At 36.0% G+C, this 21,228-nt stretch overlaps 1 protein-coding gene across 2 annotated transcripts; it reads right to left on the bottom strand.

Annotated features, from left to right (window-relative positions):
- Positions 1–7,084: 7,084 nt before the first annotated feature.
- Positions 7,085–13,000, bottom strand: LOC149398564 (DNA-binding bromodomain-containing protein). 2 transcript variants are annotated; one of them, XM_089615010.1, is made up of 9 exons: positions 12,384–13,000; positions 11,610–11,655; positions 11,418–11,496; positions 11,250–11,295; positions 11,048–11,146; positions 10,531–10,599; positions 10,073–10,451; positions 9,273–9,418; positions 7,085–9,178 (listed from the first exon to the last, which is right to left on the bottom strand). In XM_089615010.1, the coding sequence occupies exons 1-9, from the start codon at positions 12,828–12,830 to the stop codon at positions 8,045–8,047; spliced, it is 2,445 nt and encodes an 814-aa protein (XP_089471136.1). In that variant the 5' UTR covers positions 12,831–13,000; the 3' UTR covers positions 7,085–8,044. The 2 variants fall into 2 exon arrangements, with proteins under 2 accessions (XP_089471136.1, XP_089471137.1); XM_089615011.1 differs by having other exon boundaries at positions 11,418–11,487.
- Positions 13,001–21,228: the final 8,228 nt, after the last annotated feature.

Raw genomic sequence — 21,228 nt, 5'->3', positions numbered from 1 at the left:
TATAGGGCTTAGTGGTGTTATATAATGTTTAATTATGTAAGAGATAAGTTACTATAGTGTCGCATTAAATTCAAGTTGATTTTTTTCATCTGTTTAAGAAATAAATAACAAATCTAGTTTAAGTCATCAATTACAACAATTAGCTTTGTAAACTATAATGGAAATTATCACATTAAAAAAGTGTCAATTATTTGGAAACGACACGTTGATTAAGATATGTCAATTGTTATCTTTATTAATAGAAAGATTATACATTGAAAATTGCTATTTTGCACTTTCTGCCGAATGACACAATTGGAATAGAAGTTTGCACTATTTAGATAACAAAGTCCGTTTCTTGAGCTCAAATGGGATTGAATGTGACAATATTATTACACCCTTAAACTGCATAATTACATATGCGAGACTTTAAAGACTTTTACCCTTTATTAAATTATTAATAACCCAAGTTTTGATCTCTCTTTTTTGTTATTTATAATCGGTTGTTATATTCAATTTTGATTCTTAGAAGTCACATCTAGCTACTTTTTCTTTGTTTATTTATAATTATTAATAGAAGGGTGATAGGAATTTGTCACATGTACCAAATGTCCATATCATAATGCCGTTTGCAATATACAAGATTGATTTGATATGTAGTTTTTAGATGTTTATGTTTCCCATCTGAAAGTGAATTGTTAATGTGAATAAATTACAAACAAAAAAAACAAAAAAATGCTAAATAGAAATGCTATGGAATTTCCGAAAACCCCCGCAAATGACTTTTGAAATTGAAAAATAAATTCACATGAACTATCAAGGGGTTTAAGATCTTACAAAGAAAAAATAATTTTTAGTTAATAGTATTCTTAGTGCACACGGTTTAATGTTTTTTGATAAGTTTCACCTCGAAACAATTCATTTTTTACAATTTTTTGTGCGTACATTCTTAGGAGTTAAAAATTTATGCTAAAAACTTCCGCATCCATCCCAAGTTGTACAGCAATATAATAATAGATACTCATCATCGATCAAGGACGGAGCTCACTACTACAAATTAACATATTGGGTGCGGAAGGGTATTAGGTGTGACATGTCGCACCTAATAATCGCACATAAACCAATATTAGGTGCGACATGCGACATGTCGCACCGGATATTCATCCAGATGACTAAAAATTTCGTTAATGTTTAGTGGTATTAGGTGCGACATTGTCGCACCTGATATATAAATGTCGCACCGAATACTATTAGGTGCGACATTTGTCGCACCTAATACCTTTAGGTGCGACAAATGTCGCACCCAATGTTTTTAAAAATTAAAGTTGTCAGCAAATTCCCTCCGAATATTTTTAGATCTGGGAAATCATATTGGGTGCGACATGTCGTACCCAATATGATTATTAGGTGCGACAATGTCGCACTCAATATGAAAAGGGGTTATAACTCGACTGAGCCTTCTTCTTCTCTTTCACTCGGTCAAATCTCATTATCACTCTCAGTCTTCTCTCTCTCGCCGCCCGAGTCTCCTCCCTCTCCACTGCCCTCTCTCTCACCGCCGCCGCGAAGTCGCCGTCGCCGCTCTCCTTCAAATATGTTCTCCGCCGTCCCCCTCCACTCCCCGCTCTCCCTTAACCCGCGCCGCCCCTCCCAGCCGTCCGACCAAACGCTCTCAGGTATGTCCCCCCCTCTCTCTCTCTATCTCACTGTCTCTCAATCTCACTCTGTCTCTCTCTCTCTTCCAGCCTCGCCCGCTTGGCCGCCCGCTCTCCCTTAACCCGCGCCGCCCCGACCAAACGCTCTCAGGTACGTCCTCTCTCTCTCTCTCTCTCTCTCTCTCTCTCTCTCTCTCTCTCTCTCTCTCTCTCTCTCTCTCTCTCTCTCTCTCTCACCGTCTCTCAATATCACTCTGTCTCTCTCTCTTCCAGCCCCGCCGACCGTGACCTGCCTTGTCCGCCCCGCCGCCCGGACCAGCCTTGCCCGCCCCGTCGACCGGACCAGTTTCCCGCCCCGAGCCGCGCGCCTCAGCTGAGCCCTCGACGAGCCCACTCCATCCTTGACAACAAGCCCACCCCGCGACCGTGGAGGTATGAGTTCCTCTCGTTGATTTTTTTTTTTGGAACGTGATTAGTTAGGTTATAAATTTTGGATTAGTGAGATTTTGGATTTGTTAGAGATTTTGGATTGGTTAGGTTCGTTACGTTTATGTGAAATTGAATTGAAATGTTTAATTTAGTTTAGTTTTAGATTATCGTAATTATTTGAATTGAAATTGAAGTTGAAATGTTTATGTGATTGTTACTTAGTAATTTCGTTAGTAAAGTTGAATTGAAATGTTTAATTTAGTTTAGTTTTAGATTATCGTAATTATTTGAATTGAAATTGAAATTGAAATGTTTATGTGATTGTTACTTAGTAATTTCGTTAGTAAAGTTGAACTGAAATGTTTAATTTAGTTTAGTTTTAGATTATCGTAATTATTTGAATTGAAATTGAAATGTTTATGTGATTGTTACTTAGTAATTTCGTTAGTAAAGTTGAATTGAAATGTTTAATGTAGTGAAGTTTTATATTATCTTAATTATTTGAATTGAAATTTAAATGTTTATGTGATTTAATTAGTTAAGTTAATTTACTAAAGTTGTACTTATTAGGTGCGACATGTCACACCTAATGCATTTTGCGACGGGTTATCCGGTGCGCACCGGATGTCGCACCTAATAAACTTTTAGGTGCGACAAATTAAGTATTCGGTGCGACAATCGTCGCTTGTCGCACCGGATGACATATTTTGTCCTAGTGGCTGAACTTTTAAAAATTAAAATTTTACTCCAAAATTTTTTCATTTTTTTTATATTTTTAGCTCACACGCAATAATTATATTCTTGTTTCATATATGCTCTCTTGAATATAATAATAGATACTCATCATCGATCAGGGACGGAGCTGAACTTTTGAAAATGAAAATTTTACTTCAAATTTTTATCATTTTTTTATGTATTTTTAACTCACACGCAATAGTTATATTCTTGTTTCATATATGCCCTCTTGAATAATTTTTTTTCTCTTGGACACTCTTTATAATAATTTGGAATTATTTTTTTAATAATATTTATCCCATAACTGTAAATCCCGGAGTATGGAATAGTTAATATTTTTTTTTTTTGTTTTATGTGTGTGAAAAGAATATTTATATAATTGGTTGAGTCGGTCCGTGTGTAAGGAAATGGACATACTTGAAAAAGCAAAATATTTGAAATGGAGACATAACCAAACAACGAAATAATCAATCTTTTTGACTTATATCATCGGAAAACTAATATGCATTAATGCATGGCTTATAGTTGTTCTGATAGAGACAAAACCAAATAGCACCCTAGATTAAACACCGACTTAAAAAATAAGTGTATTTAGTGTCCGCAACAAAAACCGAATCTTTGTATGAATAATTCATTCATTTTATTTTATCTTAAAAATTCTATAAAAAGAGAATAAGCTAATAGGTCAAAGCACTCGTTTTTGAAACAATATATTTTGCATGGTTTTCTAGTTAGTTCCGATAGCAATGACACAAAACCAAATTGAAGGCTAGATACATAAAAAAAAAAAAAAAAAAAAAAACCAAATATTTTTGTGTCTACAACGAAAACCAATTCCTTGGATAAATAGTGAAAACTTAAGATAATTTATCTTGAAAAAGTCTATTAAAAGAGCTAGCATGAGCTTTGGGTCAAAGCACTCGTTTTTGAAAACTATTTGCATGGTTTCTAGTTTGTTCTTCCAATTGCAAGGACACACAACCAAACATATATTTCAAGTTTATTTTGTGTCCACAACGAGAACCGATTATTAAGATGAATACTAGTGAAAAATAATTTTATTTTATCTTTTTAAAAATCTATTAAAAGAGCATGAGCTTTTGGTCAAAGCACTCGTTTATTATATATGAGCACTATAAGATTTGAGGACCGAAAAGTCCAAGACGGTTTATAGTTTGCTTAATTTGAAATTTTATTGATTAGATCGATGAGTGAAAGAAAACGTGTGGTTATATATTTAGCATACCATCATTGACTAGCACAACAACAAAATCACCTATATATATTTTCAGAAGTGTTTTTTTCTTTTTTATGTGTAAAGAGAGAGCTTTCTCTACCCATTTGGCTTTGGCCTAAGCAAAAAAAAAATAATAATTCATTAGCTTAGGCCTCTCTTTTTATGGCTATACTCTCAAACTTCTTGAGGTGCTTCTCCAATAGCCCGGTTTCATTCGAATCATCGGAGAAACACATCTGCGATGGAGACGTTTGTGAGCTAAGAAATAACCGCAAAGAAAACTCGACGAAGCACAAGAGGAGTAATCAAGGCTTTGGAAATCCGTTCACGCTTTTTTCGATTGGTTCGTCTCCAATCAAGGTCAAATAGTTCTTTATTTAATATAGAGGAAAAAAATTATTGAAATTGTGAATTGGATTATCAAGTCATTGTAATTACAAGCTCAAGCCAAAAGGGTAGTTTTTAGTTTTATTTTATTGTTTTGATGCAAGGAGTTCTTAGTGAAAAGTGGTGTATTGCAAATTTTGTTTTTGCCTCCAACTTCTTGTTTATATCTGAACATGTCACGCCGAAATCTATCCATATTATTGTTCATATGGTTTGTTACTTCTTTTGACGTATTCACAAGTTATAATAATTGCTATTTAATACTAAGTCAAGAAAGGGTCATTAATTAAACCTCCTTCCTTGTGATTTCTTTTCTCATCCTATTTCTGTTACGGTTGGCTATTTATAGGGCTAATATAGTTTTAGTTTCATTCAACTATGTCTAAAATAGAGAGATATGACCGTTGAATCAAAATGATATCTTTGGTAAAATCTAGGTTGTCGGTCTAGTCTTCCTTGTGGAAAAGAAGACGATCAATCCTTTTTTTGGTCACTCTTTTAAGCAATTTGTGACACTCAATTGAACAAAGATCTTTCTATTTTTAGCCTATATTCCGTAGATATAGATGAGAGAATCAAGAGGTGGTGTATCACATAAACTCCTATGAACCACATTGTTTTCCGGGGAAAATATGAAATATAGGGAAATATTATATATTATTCTCCGAAAGGTATTTTTTACAATTATATCCAACGAAGATGGTCTCAAAAATGTTGAATTGGATTGTGTAGAGTTGCAAGGATTAACCAAATTTAAGATGTTTAAGAGTCAAATCATTTTGTAAAAATATTTTACGTCTAAATTTAAGATTAAATATTATAATGTGTGTCGAAATATATAGTTATAAGTTTCATGTGGAAAGAGGAAAAATATTATATTTAAAACTGTGATTTACAAATTAAATTTTGGATCGTGGTTAATTTTGTAGTTACAAATTCCCATAAAATATCTTTTAAATACTTAAATTATAGCAATGCGTAATGCTGAGCAAATTTTCAGAGTTTGGGTCCATTTCCAAAACTAAAGGCCGAAAGAGCAAAGAATACAGAACTTGCAGACGGGAAAATGATAAGATATCTAAAAAGCAATATTTTAAAATAGTTTTTTATATTATTTTAAAGTGTAAAATATTATTTATAAATGAAACTGTAAATTCTGAACAAAGTTAAATAGAATCCAAAATAATATATAAATTACAAATAATTAACTAATTAGCCAACTAAAACTATAAGAATTTCTAATTAGTAACGTTTTGTAAATTTTAGGTAAATAGCCAACGTTATGTAAGTTTTAAGTAATTTTTAGATAAATAGTCAATGCTTTAATATGATATAATGCACGCGCTACATTTAGTAGATGTTGATGTTTTCTTTCTACCACCAAGTTTTGCTCAGGTGTTTCAACACATGAGTACTAGTGAGTGATTCCCTGTTTCGCAAAAAGAAAAAAATTAATAATAAAAAAAAAATCAGAGAAAACAAGTGTTTTTGGCATTATCATAACGAAATTGTTTTATATTGGTGTTGAACTTATTTGAGACGAGAAAACAAAACCGAGGGATCAATTGATGAACTTCTGACTTGTGTTTCATTAGAAAGATCCAACAATAGCGAGTACATCATTGACTAAAGTAAGGAAAAATATGTGACCATGCCTAGATGGCACGGAATAGGGGGACCCCATATATCACAATGTACAAGGCCAAACATATTAACAAATAAACGATTCAAAGAAATATAAGGCAAACATCTTTGTTTTGCTAAACGACAATTATGACAAGGTCTTGAACCAAGAAAAGCATGATATGCTAATTCTTCTTTCATGTTCTCCAAGCTCTCGAATGAGAGATGTCCTAGACGATCATGCCATAATTGATAAGTGACTTTAATGACATGCGCTTTTGTGAATGATCTTGAAAGCACGTACGGATCGCCTTTTCTTATACCCTTGTCAATCGTCCTCAAAGACTTGGTTTCCTCTATTTCAAAGTCATCATGCGTAATGAAAAAATTCGCTCATGATTCCATAGTTAGTGCACTAACAAAAATCAGGTTGAATTTAAAACCAGGTACAAGAAGAACATCTTTAAGCACAATGTCATAAGACAATCTAATATCGCCACACCAAACATCTGGAATCATGGTATGGTTAGGCAATTGTCACACTCGAATTGTATGTATTGGTCTAAGATTCGCAAAGAAAGAGCATTGGCACTAACATGCAGTGATGGATCTAGAAAAGCTTATCAAGGGGGGCAAATTTGAAAAAAAAATATCAGGGGTGCTAATTAAAAAAAAATCAAGTGGGGCTAATTTGTAAACTTTTAGGGTAATTTTTTAAACTTCTTTAAAAATAGGCTAAAAATGTAAAAAAAAAAATAATAAAATAAAATAAAATTTGAGGGGGGTCACGTGACCCCCCTGGACCCCATGTAGATCCGTCACTACTAACATGTCTCGATGCACCAGAATCTAATATCAATATACTATCAAAAGATATATGACTAAGATCACTACGCATAAGATTAGAAAAACCTACTCCGAACGAGGTGATGTTGATGTCATTGGCGTTGTTTGCTCGTTGGTTGGAAAGAGCTTGAATGATCTGGTGGATCTGAGATATAGGAAGGTGAGTTCGATTGCTAGAAGAAGAAGAAACAGATAAAAAGAAATAGTGTTTTATTGAAGAAGTGATTGATTGAATATTCAAATTGAATATCCAATACTTGTACAAAAAGAAATAAGAAACGACGCGTACACAGACCATACGATGTCATATAGCAACCTAACTTTAATGAAACGACAATGCAATGTAATAAAACCAAGTAAAGGCAAACATTCAAACAGAACAATGACTAACAAACATAAAGCCCAATTCTCAACAATTGCAAATCTACATTTTTTATTTCGAGATAAACCAAGTTAATAAACCGCCACATAGTGATTGATTATCACCCGAAAACGATTCACCAACGGACAGCATTTCAAACTGTAGTTTCTTTACCATTTGAAGAATTTGAATAGAAAAATACCTAATACATGTGATGAGAAGAGTTGCATCATTGACTTTGTTCATGAGGCTCTATAAAGACCTTGCAAGCCAAAAGGAAGAATGAAGAAGAAAAATAGTAATCTATTTTTTTTTTACCCAAAAAAACAAAAAATAGAAGTTGAAATAAATAACTGGAACTTCAGATTCTCGATAGCTTCCCATCCCATTTACAGTACTACTACAACATCGTCGAATCAACAAAGAAACTATCATTTCTTTTTCAAGGCACAAATTGTAACTAAAATAATCTAATCCTCCTTAACCATGTGAAACAATCTACAACATACAAAAAAGGCCTCTCTCCTCAACTACAGATCTTATGCATAAATTTATCAGATTTAGGAACCCTCTAATAACCCATTCCTATATTTATAATTTCGTATCAACTTTCACCAAATTTTCTCCGAGATCTTGCACCGGTCAAACCGCCGTTGCCGGCGAGCGAAACTTCATCACCGCCACATCGCTCGGTTGAAGTTTATCACTTCCAAGGGTTTTACCGCGCTTGGTAAATAATTTTTAAAAAATTGACCCTTTTTTTTTTCCTTATATTTTTTTTTACCGAACATGTCAGAGCTGCAAAGCGAGGTCGGGGTGTTGGGATTCGACCATGACACCGCCGGAGGACTGTTTCACCGGAGACGGTGGTGGCTGAAACCCGATATTCAAGTCCGGCGGAAGATTTTCCTGTCTCTGCCGTCCCTGATGTGGGTGGTGGCGAGGGCTCAGGCCACCGTGCTGCCACGCTGGCGGCGATTGCATCTGGAATCTGGACAGGTCCGCCGGAACTTGCTGAGGGAACATCACGGGGCGGCTCTGAAAATGGACGGCCTGAGGGAAAAACGCCGCCGGAACCGGAAACCCGTTCCTCGGGTCGGGGTTGTGAAACTGCCCGGGAAACTCGGCCCGGATTCTGGCGATCTGAGGCTGAGACTGAAACTGAGGCGGCTGGGACTCCCGGGCCGCCGGGTGGTTGTACGGAGATTCCGGGCTCTCCGGCGGCTGCTTGAAAGTTCCGGCGCCGATCGACATCCACGCTCGGGCGGCCGCGGCCGCGGCGGTGGTGTTCGGAACCTTCTCGGCCGCCATGGATTTCATCAGCTGAACCGGGTCGCCGATCGTCCGACGGTCCGCGGAGCTTCTCGCGTCTTTCCCGTTCGGGAGCGACCCGGGAGAAGCGACCCCGTCGAAAGGCCTCGAGAACGTCGGCTTTTCAGAGTTCGTGTCGGGTTGTTTCTTTCGCTCCGGCGAGCTGATCTCTTGCTTAGGGAAGGTCCTCGACTGAGCGGCGTTTTGTTGTCTCCGTCCCGTCGAGCTGAACGCGGACGGCTTGGCTTCCGACCGAGCCGCCGCGTCGGACCCGAAACCGGACGGTTTAGCTTCCGACTGAGGTCCCCGAGTCGGAACGAACATCGATTGTCTTCCTTCCGAAAAATGCCCGGCATCAGATTTCTCTTTCGCCGGAGCCTTGAACGCTCTCTCGTTCTTCCTCGTTTCCCCGGACGGCTTTTGCTTATTGGTCTCGAGCTGCAACACCGGAGTCGGGAGCGGCTCGTATTCTCCGACCCAGCCGCGGCCAAATTTGCAACCCGACGGAAGAGCTTGCTCGATCTTTTGAGACGCGGCTTTCCAGGCGATAGGCCCGAGAGTTGCAGCGAAACGGGCTAGGCTTCTCGCGTACGCGTACTCTGCGTGAAGCCCAACCTATACATATTTTGTAATACGTATGTCATTGTTTGTTTATTTTATCTATTGCCGAGTTTTTGCTAAAAAGATATTCAAGGCATTGAACACATACCGCGACCAACTGCTTGATTTCGGACTCGAATGTCGTAAATACTGATTCCGGTCTTTCAACTGGCTGAGTTGATATATTATATGTATTCCGACGGTTATCCTCGAGATTAGCTTGCTTTCTTCCCAATTTAGGTAGATAACCTTTTGCTGAAATGGTAGATCATTACGGTCATTGAAGGAATAAAGCAACCACAAAATTAGAGCGCATAGGAGTAAAGTAACACTTAAAATACGAGATCCATATTCAGTAATTCATAGCTTGTCACTGAATATATGTCTTGAAAAAGTGGAGCCAAAAACATTTACGTAAAATAAAAAAGGCAATAAACACATTGGAAATTTACATAAATAATAGTATTTAATGAATAAATCATTTGAAGCGTGAGCGTACGTACTTTGCTAGATAAGAAAACTGTTAGGATCTAAGCAATATAGGAAATATACATGACAATAAGTCAAAAATTATTGGTCTATAAATAAGAGGTTTAATGGCAGAAGTAAGTCGGGCAAATTGTAAAAGATTCATTTTTGGGAAAGAGCGGACTATCTTTGCACTCCGTTTATCCTAATTTCTATCATATAAAAAAAATCTCACGTGGATTTGTAATCTGGCCAACGTTTTAAGCATGTTTAAAATCTAGCCACATTTGGTGACGTGGCCTCATTAATCAGATAAATTTACGTGATTGTCCTTGACATTTCTATACGTTGGTAAATTTTGATAAATGGCTAATATAGAAATCGGCTACATAGCTACGGTGCCCAAAAAAAAATTGAGTAAGGTTCTTAACAGAAGCGTACCTGAAGATGTTTCTTCTGCCTTGTCGAGATTAAAATCGTTCAGAATCTCAGCATTTGAATCGTTGTTGGTGGTTTTATCTGGTGTTAGATTCATACTGTTGAGAATCTCCCCGGCCGTGGCAAGAGTAGCGCCCGAAGAGAAATCAGAGCCGACCGTTTCCTGCGACGTTCGGTACAAAGGCTTCCTTATATGCTTCTTCACCGAGGAACACGATTTTATTTTCTGCCCCGATTTCGGCTCTTCCTCGGGGGAATCAAACTTGTTGACCGCAGAATTCGACTTTAGTTTCTGCGCTAACTTCATTTCTCTCTCGGAGTTTATGAATTTGATCCTTAACTTCTCGAACTTTTTCCTGCCCAGCTCTTGGATGTTACGAGCCTTTGGAAAAAAAAATGATCGTGTTATTGATAATATCAGAAAAATCAGAGTAATATAAAAAGGACAAAAAAATCCCTACCTGTTTATGGTAAACGGTGTCGGAGGAGTTGTATTGCATGGCATTTGAGCATATTAAGAAAACATCACTCTGCATTAAAAGATAATACACTTCAAAATTAATCCGGCTTGATAGTGCATGAACAAGATTGTTCAAAACCCTAATTGTAAAAAATGGAAATCACATGAATGGCAACATTTCGCATCAGCATCCTAAAGCCATAACTTTTACTCTTTCTCATCAAACATTAAAAACTCCATATAGCACCAAGAAAAAAATAATTAATACGACTCCAAACTTAAGAACGTCCTACTTATATTCGTTACTCTCATCACCTCTTTTCCCAATGAAAATATAGAGAAACCCAAAAGAACTGATCAGCCATATTGAACTCTCGAAACTATAACTAACGTCTGAATATCTAACTTGAAAACAATCTGTTCATGAACTTCGATAGATTAATGACTTCTTTTAACAAAATACGAAATTTCCGTCGAAGCCTTAAGAAAGAAAGAAAGAAAAATTAACACTGACATACCTCCAATTGCTCCAACGTTGAATAGAATCCATCGGATAATCTCTTCCTCACTGTTGCGAAATCCATCGGATGCTCAATCACGTCATGGTAATCAGGCAGCTAAATAACCGGGGAAAAAAATATTAAAAAAAAAAACTATTTCAACAAGTTGAACACGAAACTCGATCATCGTCAACTTCGTAGAATCGCAAATTTCACTCACCTCTTCTGGATCAACCGGCTCGGCGTAAACACCATAAGTGTCTTTCCTGCGACACAACACACACGCATATCAACATCAAACACTTTCTCATCTCAACTTTGGAACGAAAACGCTCCCACATAATAAACAAACAAAATGTATATATATTGAAATGAAATGTGCATTTACTTTTGAAGCTTATCGAGAATCATCTCCAATATCTTCTTGTCGGGCAACGGAATCGCAGCCCTTGGCTCATCTGGAGTCCCTTCGATTGAAGAAGAAAAGAAAGACAGAACTCAACAACAACATAACCAAAACGAAAGACCCATATAAGAGAGAGAGAGAGAGAGAGAGAACAATGGAAGCTTGTGAACAAACCTGGAACTGAGTCAAGTCTCTTTGAGTCAACTTTCCGAGCACTTTCCTGTCAACATCCAATCCCAATGGACCCAAATTAATAATTGAAAATCAACACAGTCACAGTCACACACAGTCACAGTCACAGTGACATAGTACTAACAAAAATTAAATGTTGAAAGCCGAAAAAGACTGCGTTTAATGAGAGCTCAAGAAAGGGACAGAAGACAGAGACATGGAAAGACAGATAATAAGGCAGACAAATGAAATGTTTATGTAGATAGATACAATAGCTCGATATAGAGAGAGAAAGAGATGTGGATAGAGAGAGAGAGAGAGAGAAGTGGGGATTTAGGCCTGATCAGATTCTGTGGGTGTGCTGTGTCGTGTTGAGTTTGTTTGTTAAAAACCGTTATAGATTACACATGTAAATATAATTATATATATATATACATATATTTGACAAAATTTTGACTCCGAACCCTATATATATCTCTCTCTTTCTATCTCTCTCTAAAAATTCCGACACAGAGAGAGCCTAGAGAGAGAAAGTGATGTTTGAATATATTTATATAAATATAGAAACGGAGATTTTCGACCAAAAAAAATCTCTCTTGGTAGTGAACTGTGAAATCAAGTGAAGTGATATCAGCTGAGTAGCCAATTAAAACTCTCTCTCTCTCTCTCTCTCTCTCTCTCTCTGAGAATCAAATCACTTGATCGGAATTTTCCATTCCCCTTCAGAATCCAGATCCACAAAACGCCGTCAATTTTTTTACCTCCCGAACAACGTACCTCCTCATCATCGTCTTCGAGACAAACGCCGTCGATTTCATCGCCGTCACAGTTATCCTCTTCTCCGTCGTCCACGTCATCGTCGTCATCATCGATGCCGTCAATCCTCCGTTTCTTTCGCTTCCTCTCTCCCTCGGACTCTTCGTCCTCCGAATCCATCGGCGGCGCGTGACTTCCACGCGCCGCCGCCTCGTCGCGAGTGAGCTTCACGACGAGCCTGAGCTTCTTCTCTCGCCTCAGACTCTCTTCATCCTCGTCGTCCTCTTCGAATTCTTCCTCATCTTCTTCGTCAATGAAATCATCGTAGTCGATTACGCCGTACCTCGCATTTCTCCGGCGATGGCTCCGCCGGACCTCCGGCTCCTTCACCGGAGACTGCCCGGCCAACCGCCGCGCCAGATCCGCTTTCGATGGACGGCCTTTCTTCTTCCTCACGATCTGAACCATCGTTTACTCGCTTTTCTCTCTCCTCCTCGAGGAACAAAAGCCTTTGCTTACTCTCTCTAGAAACTTTGCTTCACTTTCTCTCTCACACACTCTCTCTCTCTTCTTTTGGTTCCATTATTTTTGTGTGTCTCTGTGGCATTTTTCGAAAGCGCTTTGTAAATAATAATAAATATTCTATTTTTTATCGAAATAATAAATATTCTAATACTAAATAATAAAGAGAGATTCGTGTGACTCCGAGCCTGAGGCTCGTTGGCTGGCCGAAGCTTAGGTTCGAATTGTGTAATATCAATCATCACTGCATATTAATTGGACAAGTCGAGGGTGTTCTTTAGGAGTAATTTCTTTCTTTTTATTGGGTTTGGTTTGTTGTCTATTTTTGTTGTTTGGTATAGGTTAGCCAATTTCTTGTTTTTAGGTTGTGTTGGTTTCGATGTTATGTCCACATTTTTTTTTATAGTGGTGTTTGCGTCTCAAAGATCTCTTATATTCGAGTTTTCTATTGATATTTTAACAATGTGGACATTTGAATTTTTTTTTTCCACAATTAGTGATCTTCGAGCATTATGATTCATTCATTAGTCTCGTAAGGTGATATGAAATAGCTATTGAGTTGCTCGAAAGTTAATGTGATCAATCTTTCAATCATTGGAATTTCACATATGATGTGCATTCATTAAAATTTAGTCTTGAATCTTTGTTTCGAAATATTATTCTTCTTTGTTGAAATATATTAGATGTTTGTACTCTTGGGTATCACGCCATTTTCAAATGGAAAGCCTCGAGCTATTAATATAAAAAAATTAGATAAATGATTTTCGTAAGCGCAATAGCGCTGTTGTGAGTGGTCATAAACTTATGACTTATATTCAGTTTTGTATTTTTGTGGGTCCCACTTATTTTCAATACATTACATATGCTATATTGCCACTGATGCTGATAACGCTGGCAACACTAATAATATTATGGGATCAAAATTAGGGTACAAAAAAGACATTAATTTTAATTTTAATCAATTATAACTTTAGGTAATTTTATTTTTAATCACACAAATATTACAATTGAATAATATATTAATTTCCATGATTCAATAACCGTAAAGACAAATAATCGTCAAAGTCATATTCAAAAAACAAATAAGACTTTTTTTCTTTATTTATACAATATGTTTAAATGTTCAATATAATTAAATATACACTAAATATGTTAATATGTATGAATAATAACTAGTAAAAAAAATTAATCATCTCGATAATCATATATAGTGTTAATTATCCACGAATGATTTGTTGCTTTCATTGTCAACCTAACTAAAGTTGAACATCTCTTCTCTTCGCTTGGGCGCCATAAGTGAGATGAACAACTCAATAAATAATGCGACACATAAAATGTAATAAGTTGAAGAAAAACCACAAACCATTGCTCATAACATGTCAATCATTCGCTTACGTAATATTTGAAAATTTACTATGGTATTCTAATTTTTTCACGTCTCTTTACAATGTGGAGATCCAATTTTAAGTCATAACAAGAATTTTACTCTAACTACAAAATTTAATGATGTTCATAGTCTTCTGCATTAATTTTCACAAACACACTTACTCGGTGGTGGCGGACCCAGGTGCAAGGCTCAAGAGGACTGGGCCCCACAAACCCAAATTTTTTGGCTTAATTTTTTTTTCAGCCTAAATTGATTTTTGACCCCCTTTTTTCCAAAATTTAATCCGTCACTGCACTTACTCCTTACTAGAAACTAATATAGCATTGCTTCTCTCCATTAATCTACTGTTTTCAATCATGGTTACATAAAATAATCATCATTATAGAATAGTGAGTTAAGGTTAATCACACTAGCCAATTCTTTACTATTAATTATAAGCTTATAATTAATTGTTACTAAAATTAAATGTGTTTAGTAAAGTGATTAAGTTTTAGAACATGTACCCAAACTACATCATTAGTTCATTACAATTGTAGTTCATTACAATTGCCCATAAGTTTGATTAAATAAAATTAGTTTTATCGTTTAGATTTTAGATCTAGTAAATGATTTCAGGGTTAAATATATAGTTTTTACTTTTCACTTTTACTTTTCTGTCATTGTGTGAGAAAATTCACAAGTAAAATAAATAAAAAAGTCAGTGTCTGAATTCTGGATGGAGAGAGAGAAAGCAAACTCAGTGTTTTGTTTGGTTTTGTATGTTTGGTTAGGTTTGGTGTTGCTGCCCGCTGCCCGAACTTGCCTTCCCTGTCGCTTTGCGTGCTGCCCGTTTTTTTATTTATTTATTATTGTTACTTATTCGAAGGAGACCAACCAATGAAGTGAATAAGCGCGTGCTCTCACGCATTGCTTAATATGATTGTTTTTTTACTTTATGATTGCCTTTTATTTATTGCTCAATATGTGTGTTTGAACTTTCAAAGAAATAAGTTAGACGAAATAATAATGCATCGTTGTGTGACATAATGAAAAGAATAAGTGGATGATCTGTATATTTATCGTTACATGTATTATGTATAATATTTGAAAATATTATTGTTACAGAAAATATATCTAAAATTAAAATTAATTATTTTTGCCCCATTAATTATGGTATTTTTAACAAATAACTCCCGAAGCTTTGAAAACTGCATTTTCTCTTATTAATGTTATACCCAAATTTATTTGTACCTCCTTGGTAGAATTTTCGTCAAAATAAAAATTAAATGTGCATATGACCGTCTAAAATAAGGGAAATTATCAAATCACTCTTGATACTCTTCTATATTAATATTATTATTATGAAAAACAAAAAAGAAATAAATAAATCTCTCTGTCTCTCGCCTCTCTCCCCTCTTCATCAACAGTTGTACACAACAACAACAACAAATCGTGGTTTGTTTGTCCTCTCAATCTCTTATCGATTCGTCCGTCGAGAAACCCGACCAACTCAGCCAAGCCACAATCTCCTTATCCCAGCTCTCGAACACTCGCAATAGAAGAAGCCATTTTTTTAGAATCATCTCTAAGCTCGAAGACTCTAGACACTCTCAAGCCTCGCCTTCGATCTCCGATTACTCTCTCTACGATCTCGAATCTCCAACCTCTGGCTAGGGAAACGAAGAATCGCATCGGATCCACCACCTCTACGACGAGCTATTGTTGAAATCCCTATCTCCGTCGAAGCTCGCCGCCAAAGTCAAAGCTAATCTCTAGTCCTTCGGTGTCCATGTTGCACTCCGGCTGATTCCGACTGGAGCTTTGGTGCCAATGACTTGATGTGGCAAAAATTAGCTCGCAAATCCACTTTCCTCTTTCGAGGATGCCGTTCAACTCTATTTTCGACCATTCACTGATCTTGGACTCGCTTCGGGGACATTCGCGAAGGTTCTCAGTTTTCGAACTCAAAGTGAACCAAAAAATCTAAGGTTTTGCATCTTTTTTTTACTCAACTCAACCGTTCTTATAAAAAGCAAAAGAAAAATGTTATGAATTGGAAATCGAAAGCAATGGCATTGTGAGCTGTGAGCTCTGTAACAATGGCGATTGGTTTGATATTGACCAATATAATTTGTACGTGCTTGTGTATATATGTACATGTACATGTGTATATGTATATGCACATATATATAAGTATGTTTGTGTGTATATAACGAAAGAGATATATTTTTATTTTTAATTCTTTTATTAATTGTATTTTAGTTTAGTTTTTAACTTTATTGTCAGATTACAATTTTGTCCTTGTTTAACTTATATTTTGACATAATATTTTAACAAAAGGGCTATAAATGAATTGGGGTATAACATACAGGGGGAAATGCAATTTTCAAAGTTTCAATAGTCACTTGTTAATGACGCTATAGTTAAAGGGGTAAAAATGTAATTAATACTTAAATATATTACGTTTAAATTATTTAGGAAAGATTCATGAACTAATTTCTCCTACTGCATTAATTTGTTACTAGTAAGTAGCATCATTTAAATAGAATTAAAATTTATTTTTATTAGTTACTCATAATTAATTAATAATGTTATTGAAAAAATATTAATATTGTTTGTGTGCCTTCTTTAAGTTTCATATAGTGAAATGGAATATGAAGAAGGGAAAAAGAGGATCTTTCTAGATATTAAGTAAATAGTGTAGACTTAATTTATACACTTCAACAAAACTACAAAGAAAACATCCTATTTATCAAAACGCGGTAATTATAAATGTAGTCCCCTTTAAAATCAATTAACACAATTCAGCAATTTATCAAGCACCGGTTTTCAACGTCAATTATTTTCGGATCATTTAAAAGCGATACACTAAGCTTAACCCCTTCCCTAAGAAACAGCTCGGAGTTCCTCTATATATATATATATTGTAAATAATTGAATTAGGAATTATTTATCGTGTTGCGCATAACTTTTAACGTAGTAAAGTGGAAACATACTGCGTGACATTCTCTTAATTTTCAACAATAACGTCTGCGTTGGTAGTTCACGCGCGTATAAAGCGATTGGGAAAAGCTCGCTTTAGAAAAATTGCATTACATAGCCACGATCTAATGACTAATAGGCGGTTTGACTTATGCAGCCTAAGCCTAAGGAGTGAGGACTCATTGGTCATTGGTCAATTTTGTTTTGTTTTTTATTTACAGAATACAGATACAGAAAATGTCTTTAAAATTTAAACGTACATATTAAATATCCCTATCTTAATTATCGATAATTAAAAAAAGTTATCCTGAAATAGTAAAAGATTAGCACGCAAAACACTTAGTAGACTTATAAAAATTTAAAGACATTAATTTTAGTGTGGGCAAAATAATTAAATAATCAGAGAATATAAATACAGAAAGCATTGAGTCGTATTACAAATATTTTATGGATGTGTAGTTAAAAGCATTATAACAGCTTGTGCAACAGTTTTGGCTCATTAAGTTCTGAGATTTGCTATTCCGAGAGTATGATTCCAGCGTGCATTGATGAGATAATGGGCTGGAGCTTCCTAATCCGACTTTAAGATTCAGTTCGACCTATTTTTCTCTATAAATAGATCGAAAACACATTTTTATCACCTGACGCAATTTGAGATATTTATTCGAGTGATTAGCTGAGCTTAAAACGACTTGTGTCCATGTTTTTAAGGTGTCTTTTTTATCTCTGTTTTGTTGACTATATTCGGGTGATCGCATTAAAAGCACGAGGTTAGGTTTTTCTATTGAAATTTTCGGGAAACACGTTTAGAAGTCTTGGGAGAGATATTCTGTGGGAATCGAGGGGATTTTGAGTTTAGAGGGAGTCTAAGTTGTTGTTGAAGAGGATATACGTAGGTTGGGTAGCTAGCGAGTGAGTCGTTGAGTGTAAATCCTTATTGTACTACACTATCATAATAAATTGCATTCCACCAGGCAAAGGCCCTCCAGATGTAGACACGACTTGCTGAATTGGGTTATTAATTTTGGTGTTTATTTATTTGTTTCCGCACTTATATCGTTTATCTTTCAGATCTCTATATTTTAGCAAATGTTGTAGTTTATGTTATAATACTTGTTGCAACAGTTTCTCAAAAACAATAATTTCAATTGGTACCAGAGCGGTTCACTCAGTCCCGTTGAGTGTGATCCATAATCTTTTTGATCTGTTTATTTAGAGATTGACCTTACGAGATAAGGTGCATCCATTGGCCGTCCGCCCCTCCTCGACAGTGGAAACTACTCATATCGAAAAGCTCGAATGAATGCATTTCTTAAAGCACTCGACGATAAAGCTTGGAGAGCCATCCTCACTGCCTGGAAGTACCTCACCACCACCGATGATGCTAGAGAGATTGTGCTGAAACCTGAAATTGATTGGTATGTGAATAAAGACAAACTGACAAACGGTAACTCTAAAGCTCTTAACGCTATCATGGCTGCCGTCGATCCCAACACATTCAAGCTGATTTCCACCTGTGAAATGGCCAAAGACGCATGAAATATCATTCAGGTCACTCATGAAGGAACTGATATGGTACGAATGTCTCGTGTCCACCTTTTGACTACCAAAATGGAAGATGAAACAATTCGTGAATTCAATTCTAGTTTTTTTTTATAATAAATTAGCTACGTTGATTATATATACATATAAACAAAATTATATTAGATAGTTGAATGATTACCTTTAATTATAATTATAGTATAAATATTTAAATATTAAAGATAGAGTTCAACTTCAATGCATGCTTATGCCTCCTTTACGCATACACTTTGTATTGATTTATGCTATTTTCTTTATTAATAATTAGTTAGACTAAATTTTGTAAATAGGAGGTATAAGGTGACAATATGCCTAACTATGTCTATTAAAAACGTATATATAATCATAATTAGTTACATTATCGATTTAGCGGCCTTCACAATAATGTTTAACTTGTTCTTGAAAAATGATGTTTTAAAATTAAAAATGGACATAACTTTTTCTAATTATAATTTTTCTTGTTATGTTTACTTTAATGGCATAAAGTTTTGCTCATAAATTAACTACTGTGAGTCGTTTTTCCATCCGTTGTAGAGAAAAATGATACTCATACTTAAAAACGACAACAAAAATACAGAAGTTTGTGCCACGACACCGAGTCACGAAAGACCCACACCGTGCCCCGTATGTGATACATGAAGCCTAAACAACATGACTGCTTGACGTCTGCGCGACTAGCCTTGTGCCTGCCTCGCATCACACTAGGCGTGAGGTCTTGGGTATCTACACCTCACTATGCGTGAGGCCTTGACAAAGTTTCGAGACCTCAAAGACGTGGGGTCCAACCGTAAGGACCTCCCTCCAATGTGATCTCTCAGCTAGCCTATGTGTTGAAAGCTCCATCTTGGGGCTTCTTTTGCCTCTGAGCTCCCAATCTCTCCCATAAATAGCTCATTCCTAAGAAACTCTTTCAAAACGCCCCATCTTGATACAATTATCTTTATCTCACCTCTTTCTCTCTTACTACTCACACTATAAATCATTACTATTATTACACTTAAAAACGAGACTAGACATCCCCCCAACCTTAAAAACGTACCAATGGCGAGCGTTAGAGAGTCAGAGGATAATCCTCTTATGTGCTACCTAAGCTCACTTTCTTCTCCGTTTTTAGTTGACGATAATCAGAACCCTTATTTCAACAATGCAAGAACGACGAGTCTGGAAAGCTACCTATCTTAACTCATGTGGGACCACAAGGACTGACCATGGGTCAACTACATCAATTATGATAAATTAGTTCATGTGAACGTATGAGCTAATTATGTAAAAGTGCACAATATAACAAATATAACCGTCAAATATTTTAATTTAAATGTATTGATTATATAATTTGAGAAATCGACCTCAAGTCATTTGAAAAATATTAAAAACAATCTCTGAGAAAAATAAAAGGGTATTACAACATATAAAATGTAACGAGTTCTTTGAAGATACAAATGATTACAAAAACCAAAATCAAAGTTAAAAACAAAAACAAGAATATTTCATAAAGTAAAAGAAAATTATAAGATTTAATTTTATTTGCTATAGAAAAAAGAGTTTTGTAACTAATTAGGCCACCTAAAACGTTAGGTTTGGGATCTAGCCTATGTTTGGAGATTTTTAGGGAAATAGCCGAACGTATTAATATTTTACTTTTTTGTCCTTCAATAATTAAGACAGTTTTTTAATTATCGTATTGTTTTTCCTTTTTTTGTGCGTGTTAAGTTCCCATTTTGTAGTAGGTAGGTATCAGATTTTGAATTCCTAGTATCACGTTCTCTCTCTCTCTCTCTCTCTCTCTCTCTCTCTCCAGCCACCCCACAACCAGATCTGAGTTTTTTTTTTACCATCAATGTGCCAAGACGACGAGGAAGACGTCGAGGTCGCGGGCCACAGGGGCCATCCAGCCGAAGAAGTTGTCGCCGATGACGCAGATCAGCCGGAGGCGGCGGAGGAGGTGGACGAAGGCTCGTCGGAGATATACCCTCTCAGGTACTGAGGCACCGGCGGAGGAATCGCCGCCGTCTCGAACTGGACCGCCAACCTCATCGTCAACGAGACTTTCTTGACTCTCACCAACGCTGAAACTATTTCGCAGAAGAAAAAAAAAACTGCGCCTGGAAGAAATAATTTGTTTCCGATTAAAATATGGCTTCTGCGTCTTGGTCGTTGGTGGATTCTGGTATTTTTTTTTAAATGTTAACTTGGTTAGAGGTGGTCCGACTCTCAATGTTAATTTGTGTTTTTTAACAGTGAAGATTTTCGAATGTCAGTCTTTGGAAAAATGTAGACGTACAGATTATTTATTTACAGTTATTTCCATTTATTTCCATTCAGATTACTTAAATGTGGAGAATGAAATAATTTCCAGTAATTTACGTTTAATATCTGTGTTGACAGGTTCTTACACAGTAACAGAAACTGATGCAC

The sequence above is a fragment of the Urtica dioica genome, chromosome 5, assembly GCF_054948205.1.
Source record: "Urtica dioica subsp. dioica isolate 48M chromosome 5, U.dioica_male_clone48M_v1_H2, whole genome shotgun sequence".
NCBI classification, from domain to species: Eukaryota; Viridiplantae; Streptophyta; class Magnoliopsida; order Rosales; family Urticaceae; genus Urtica; species Urtica dioica.
Note: the sequence above shows the minus strand (reverse complement) of the source record. Positions and strands in the feature narration are given on the sequence as shown.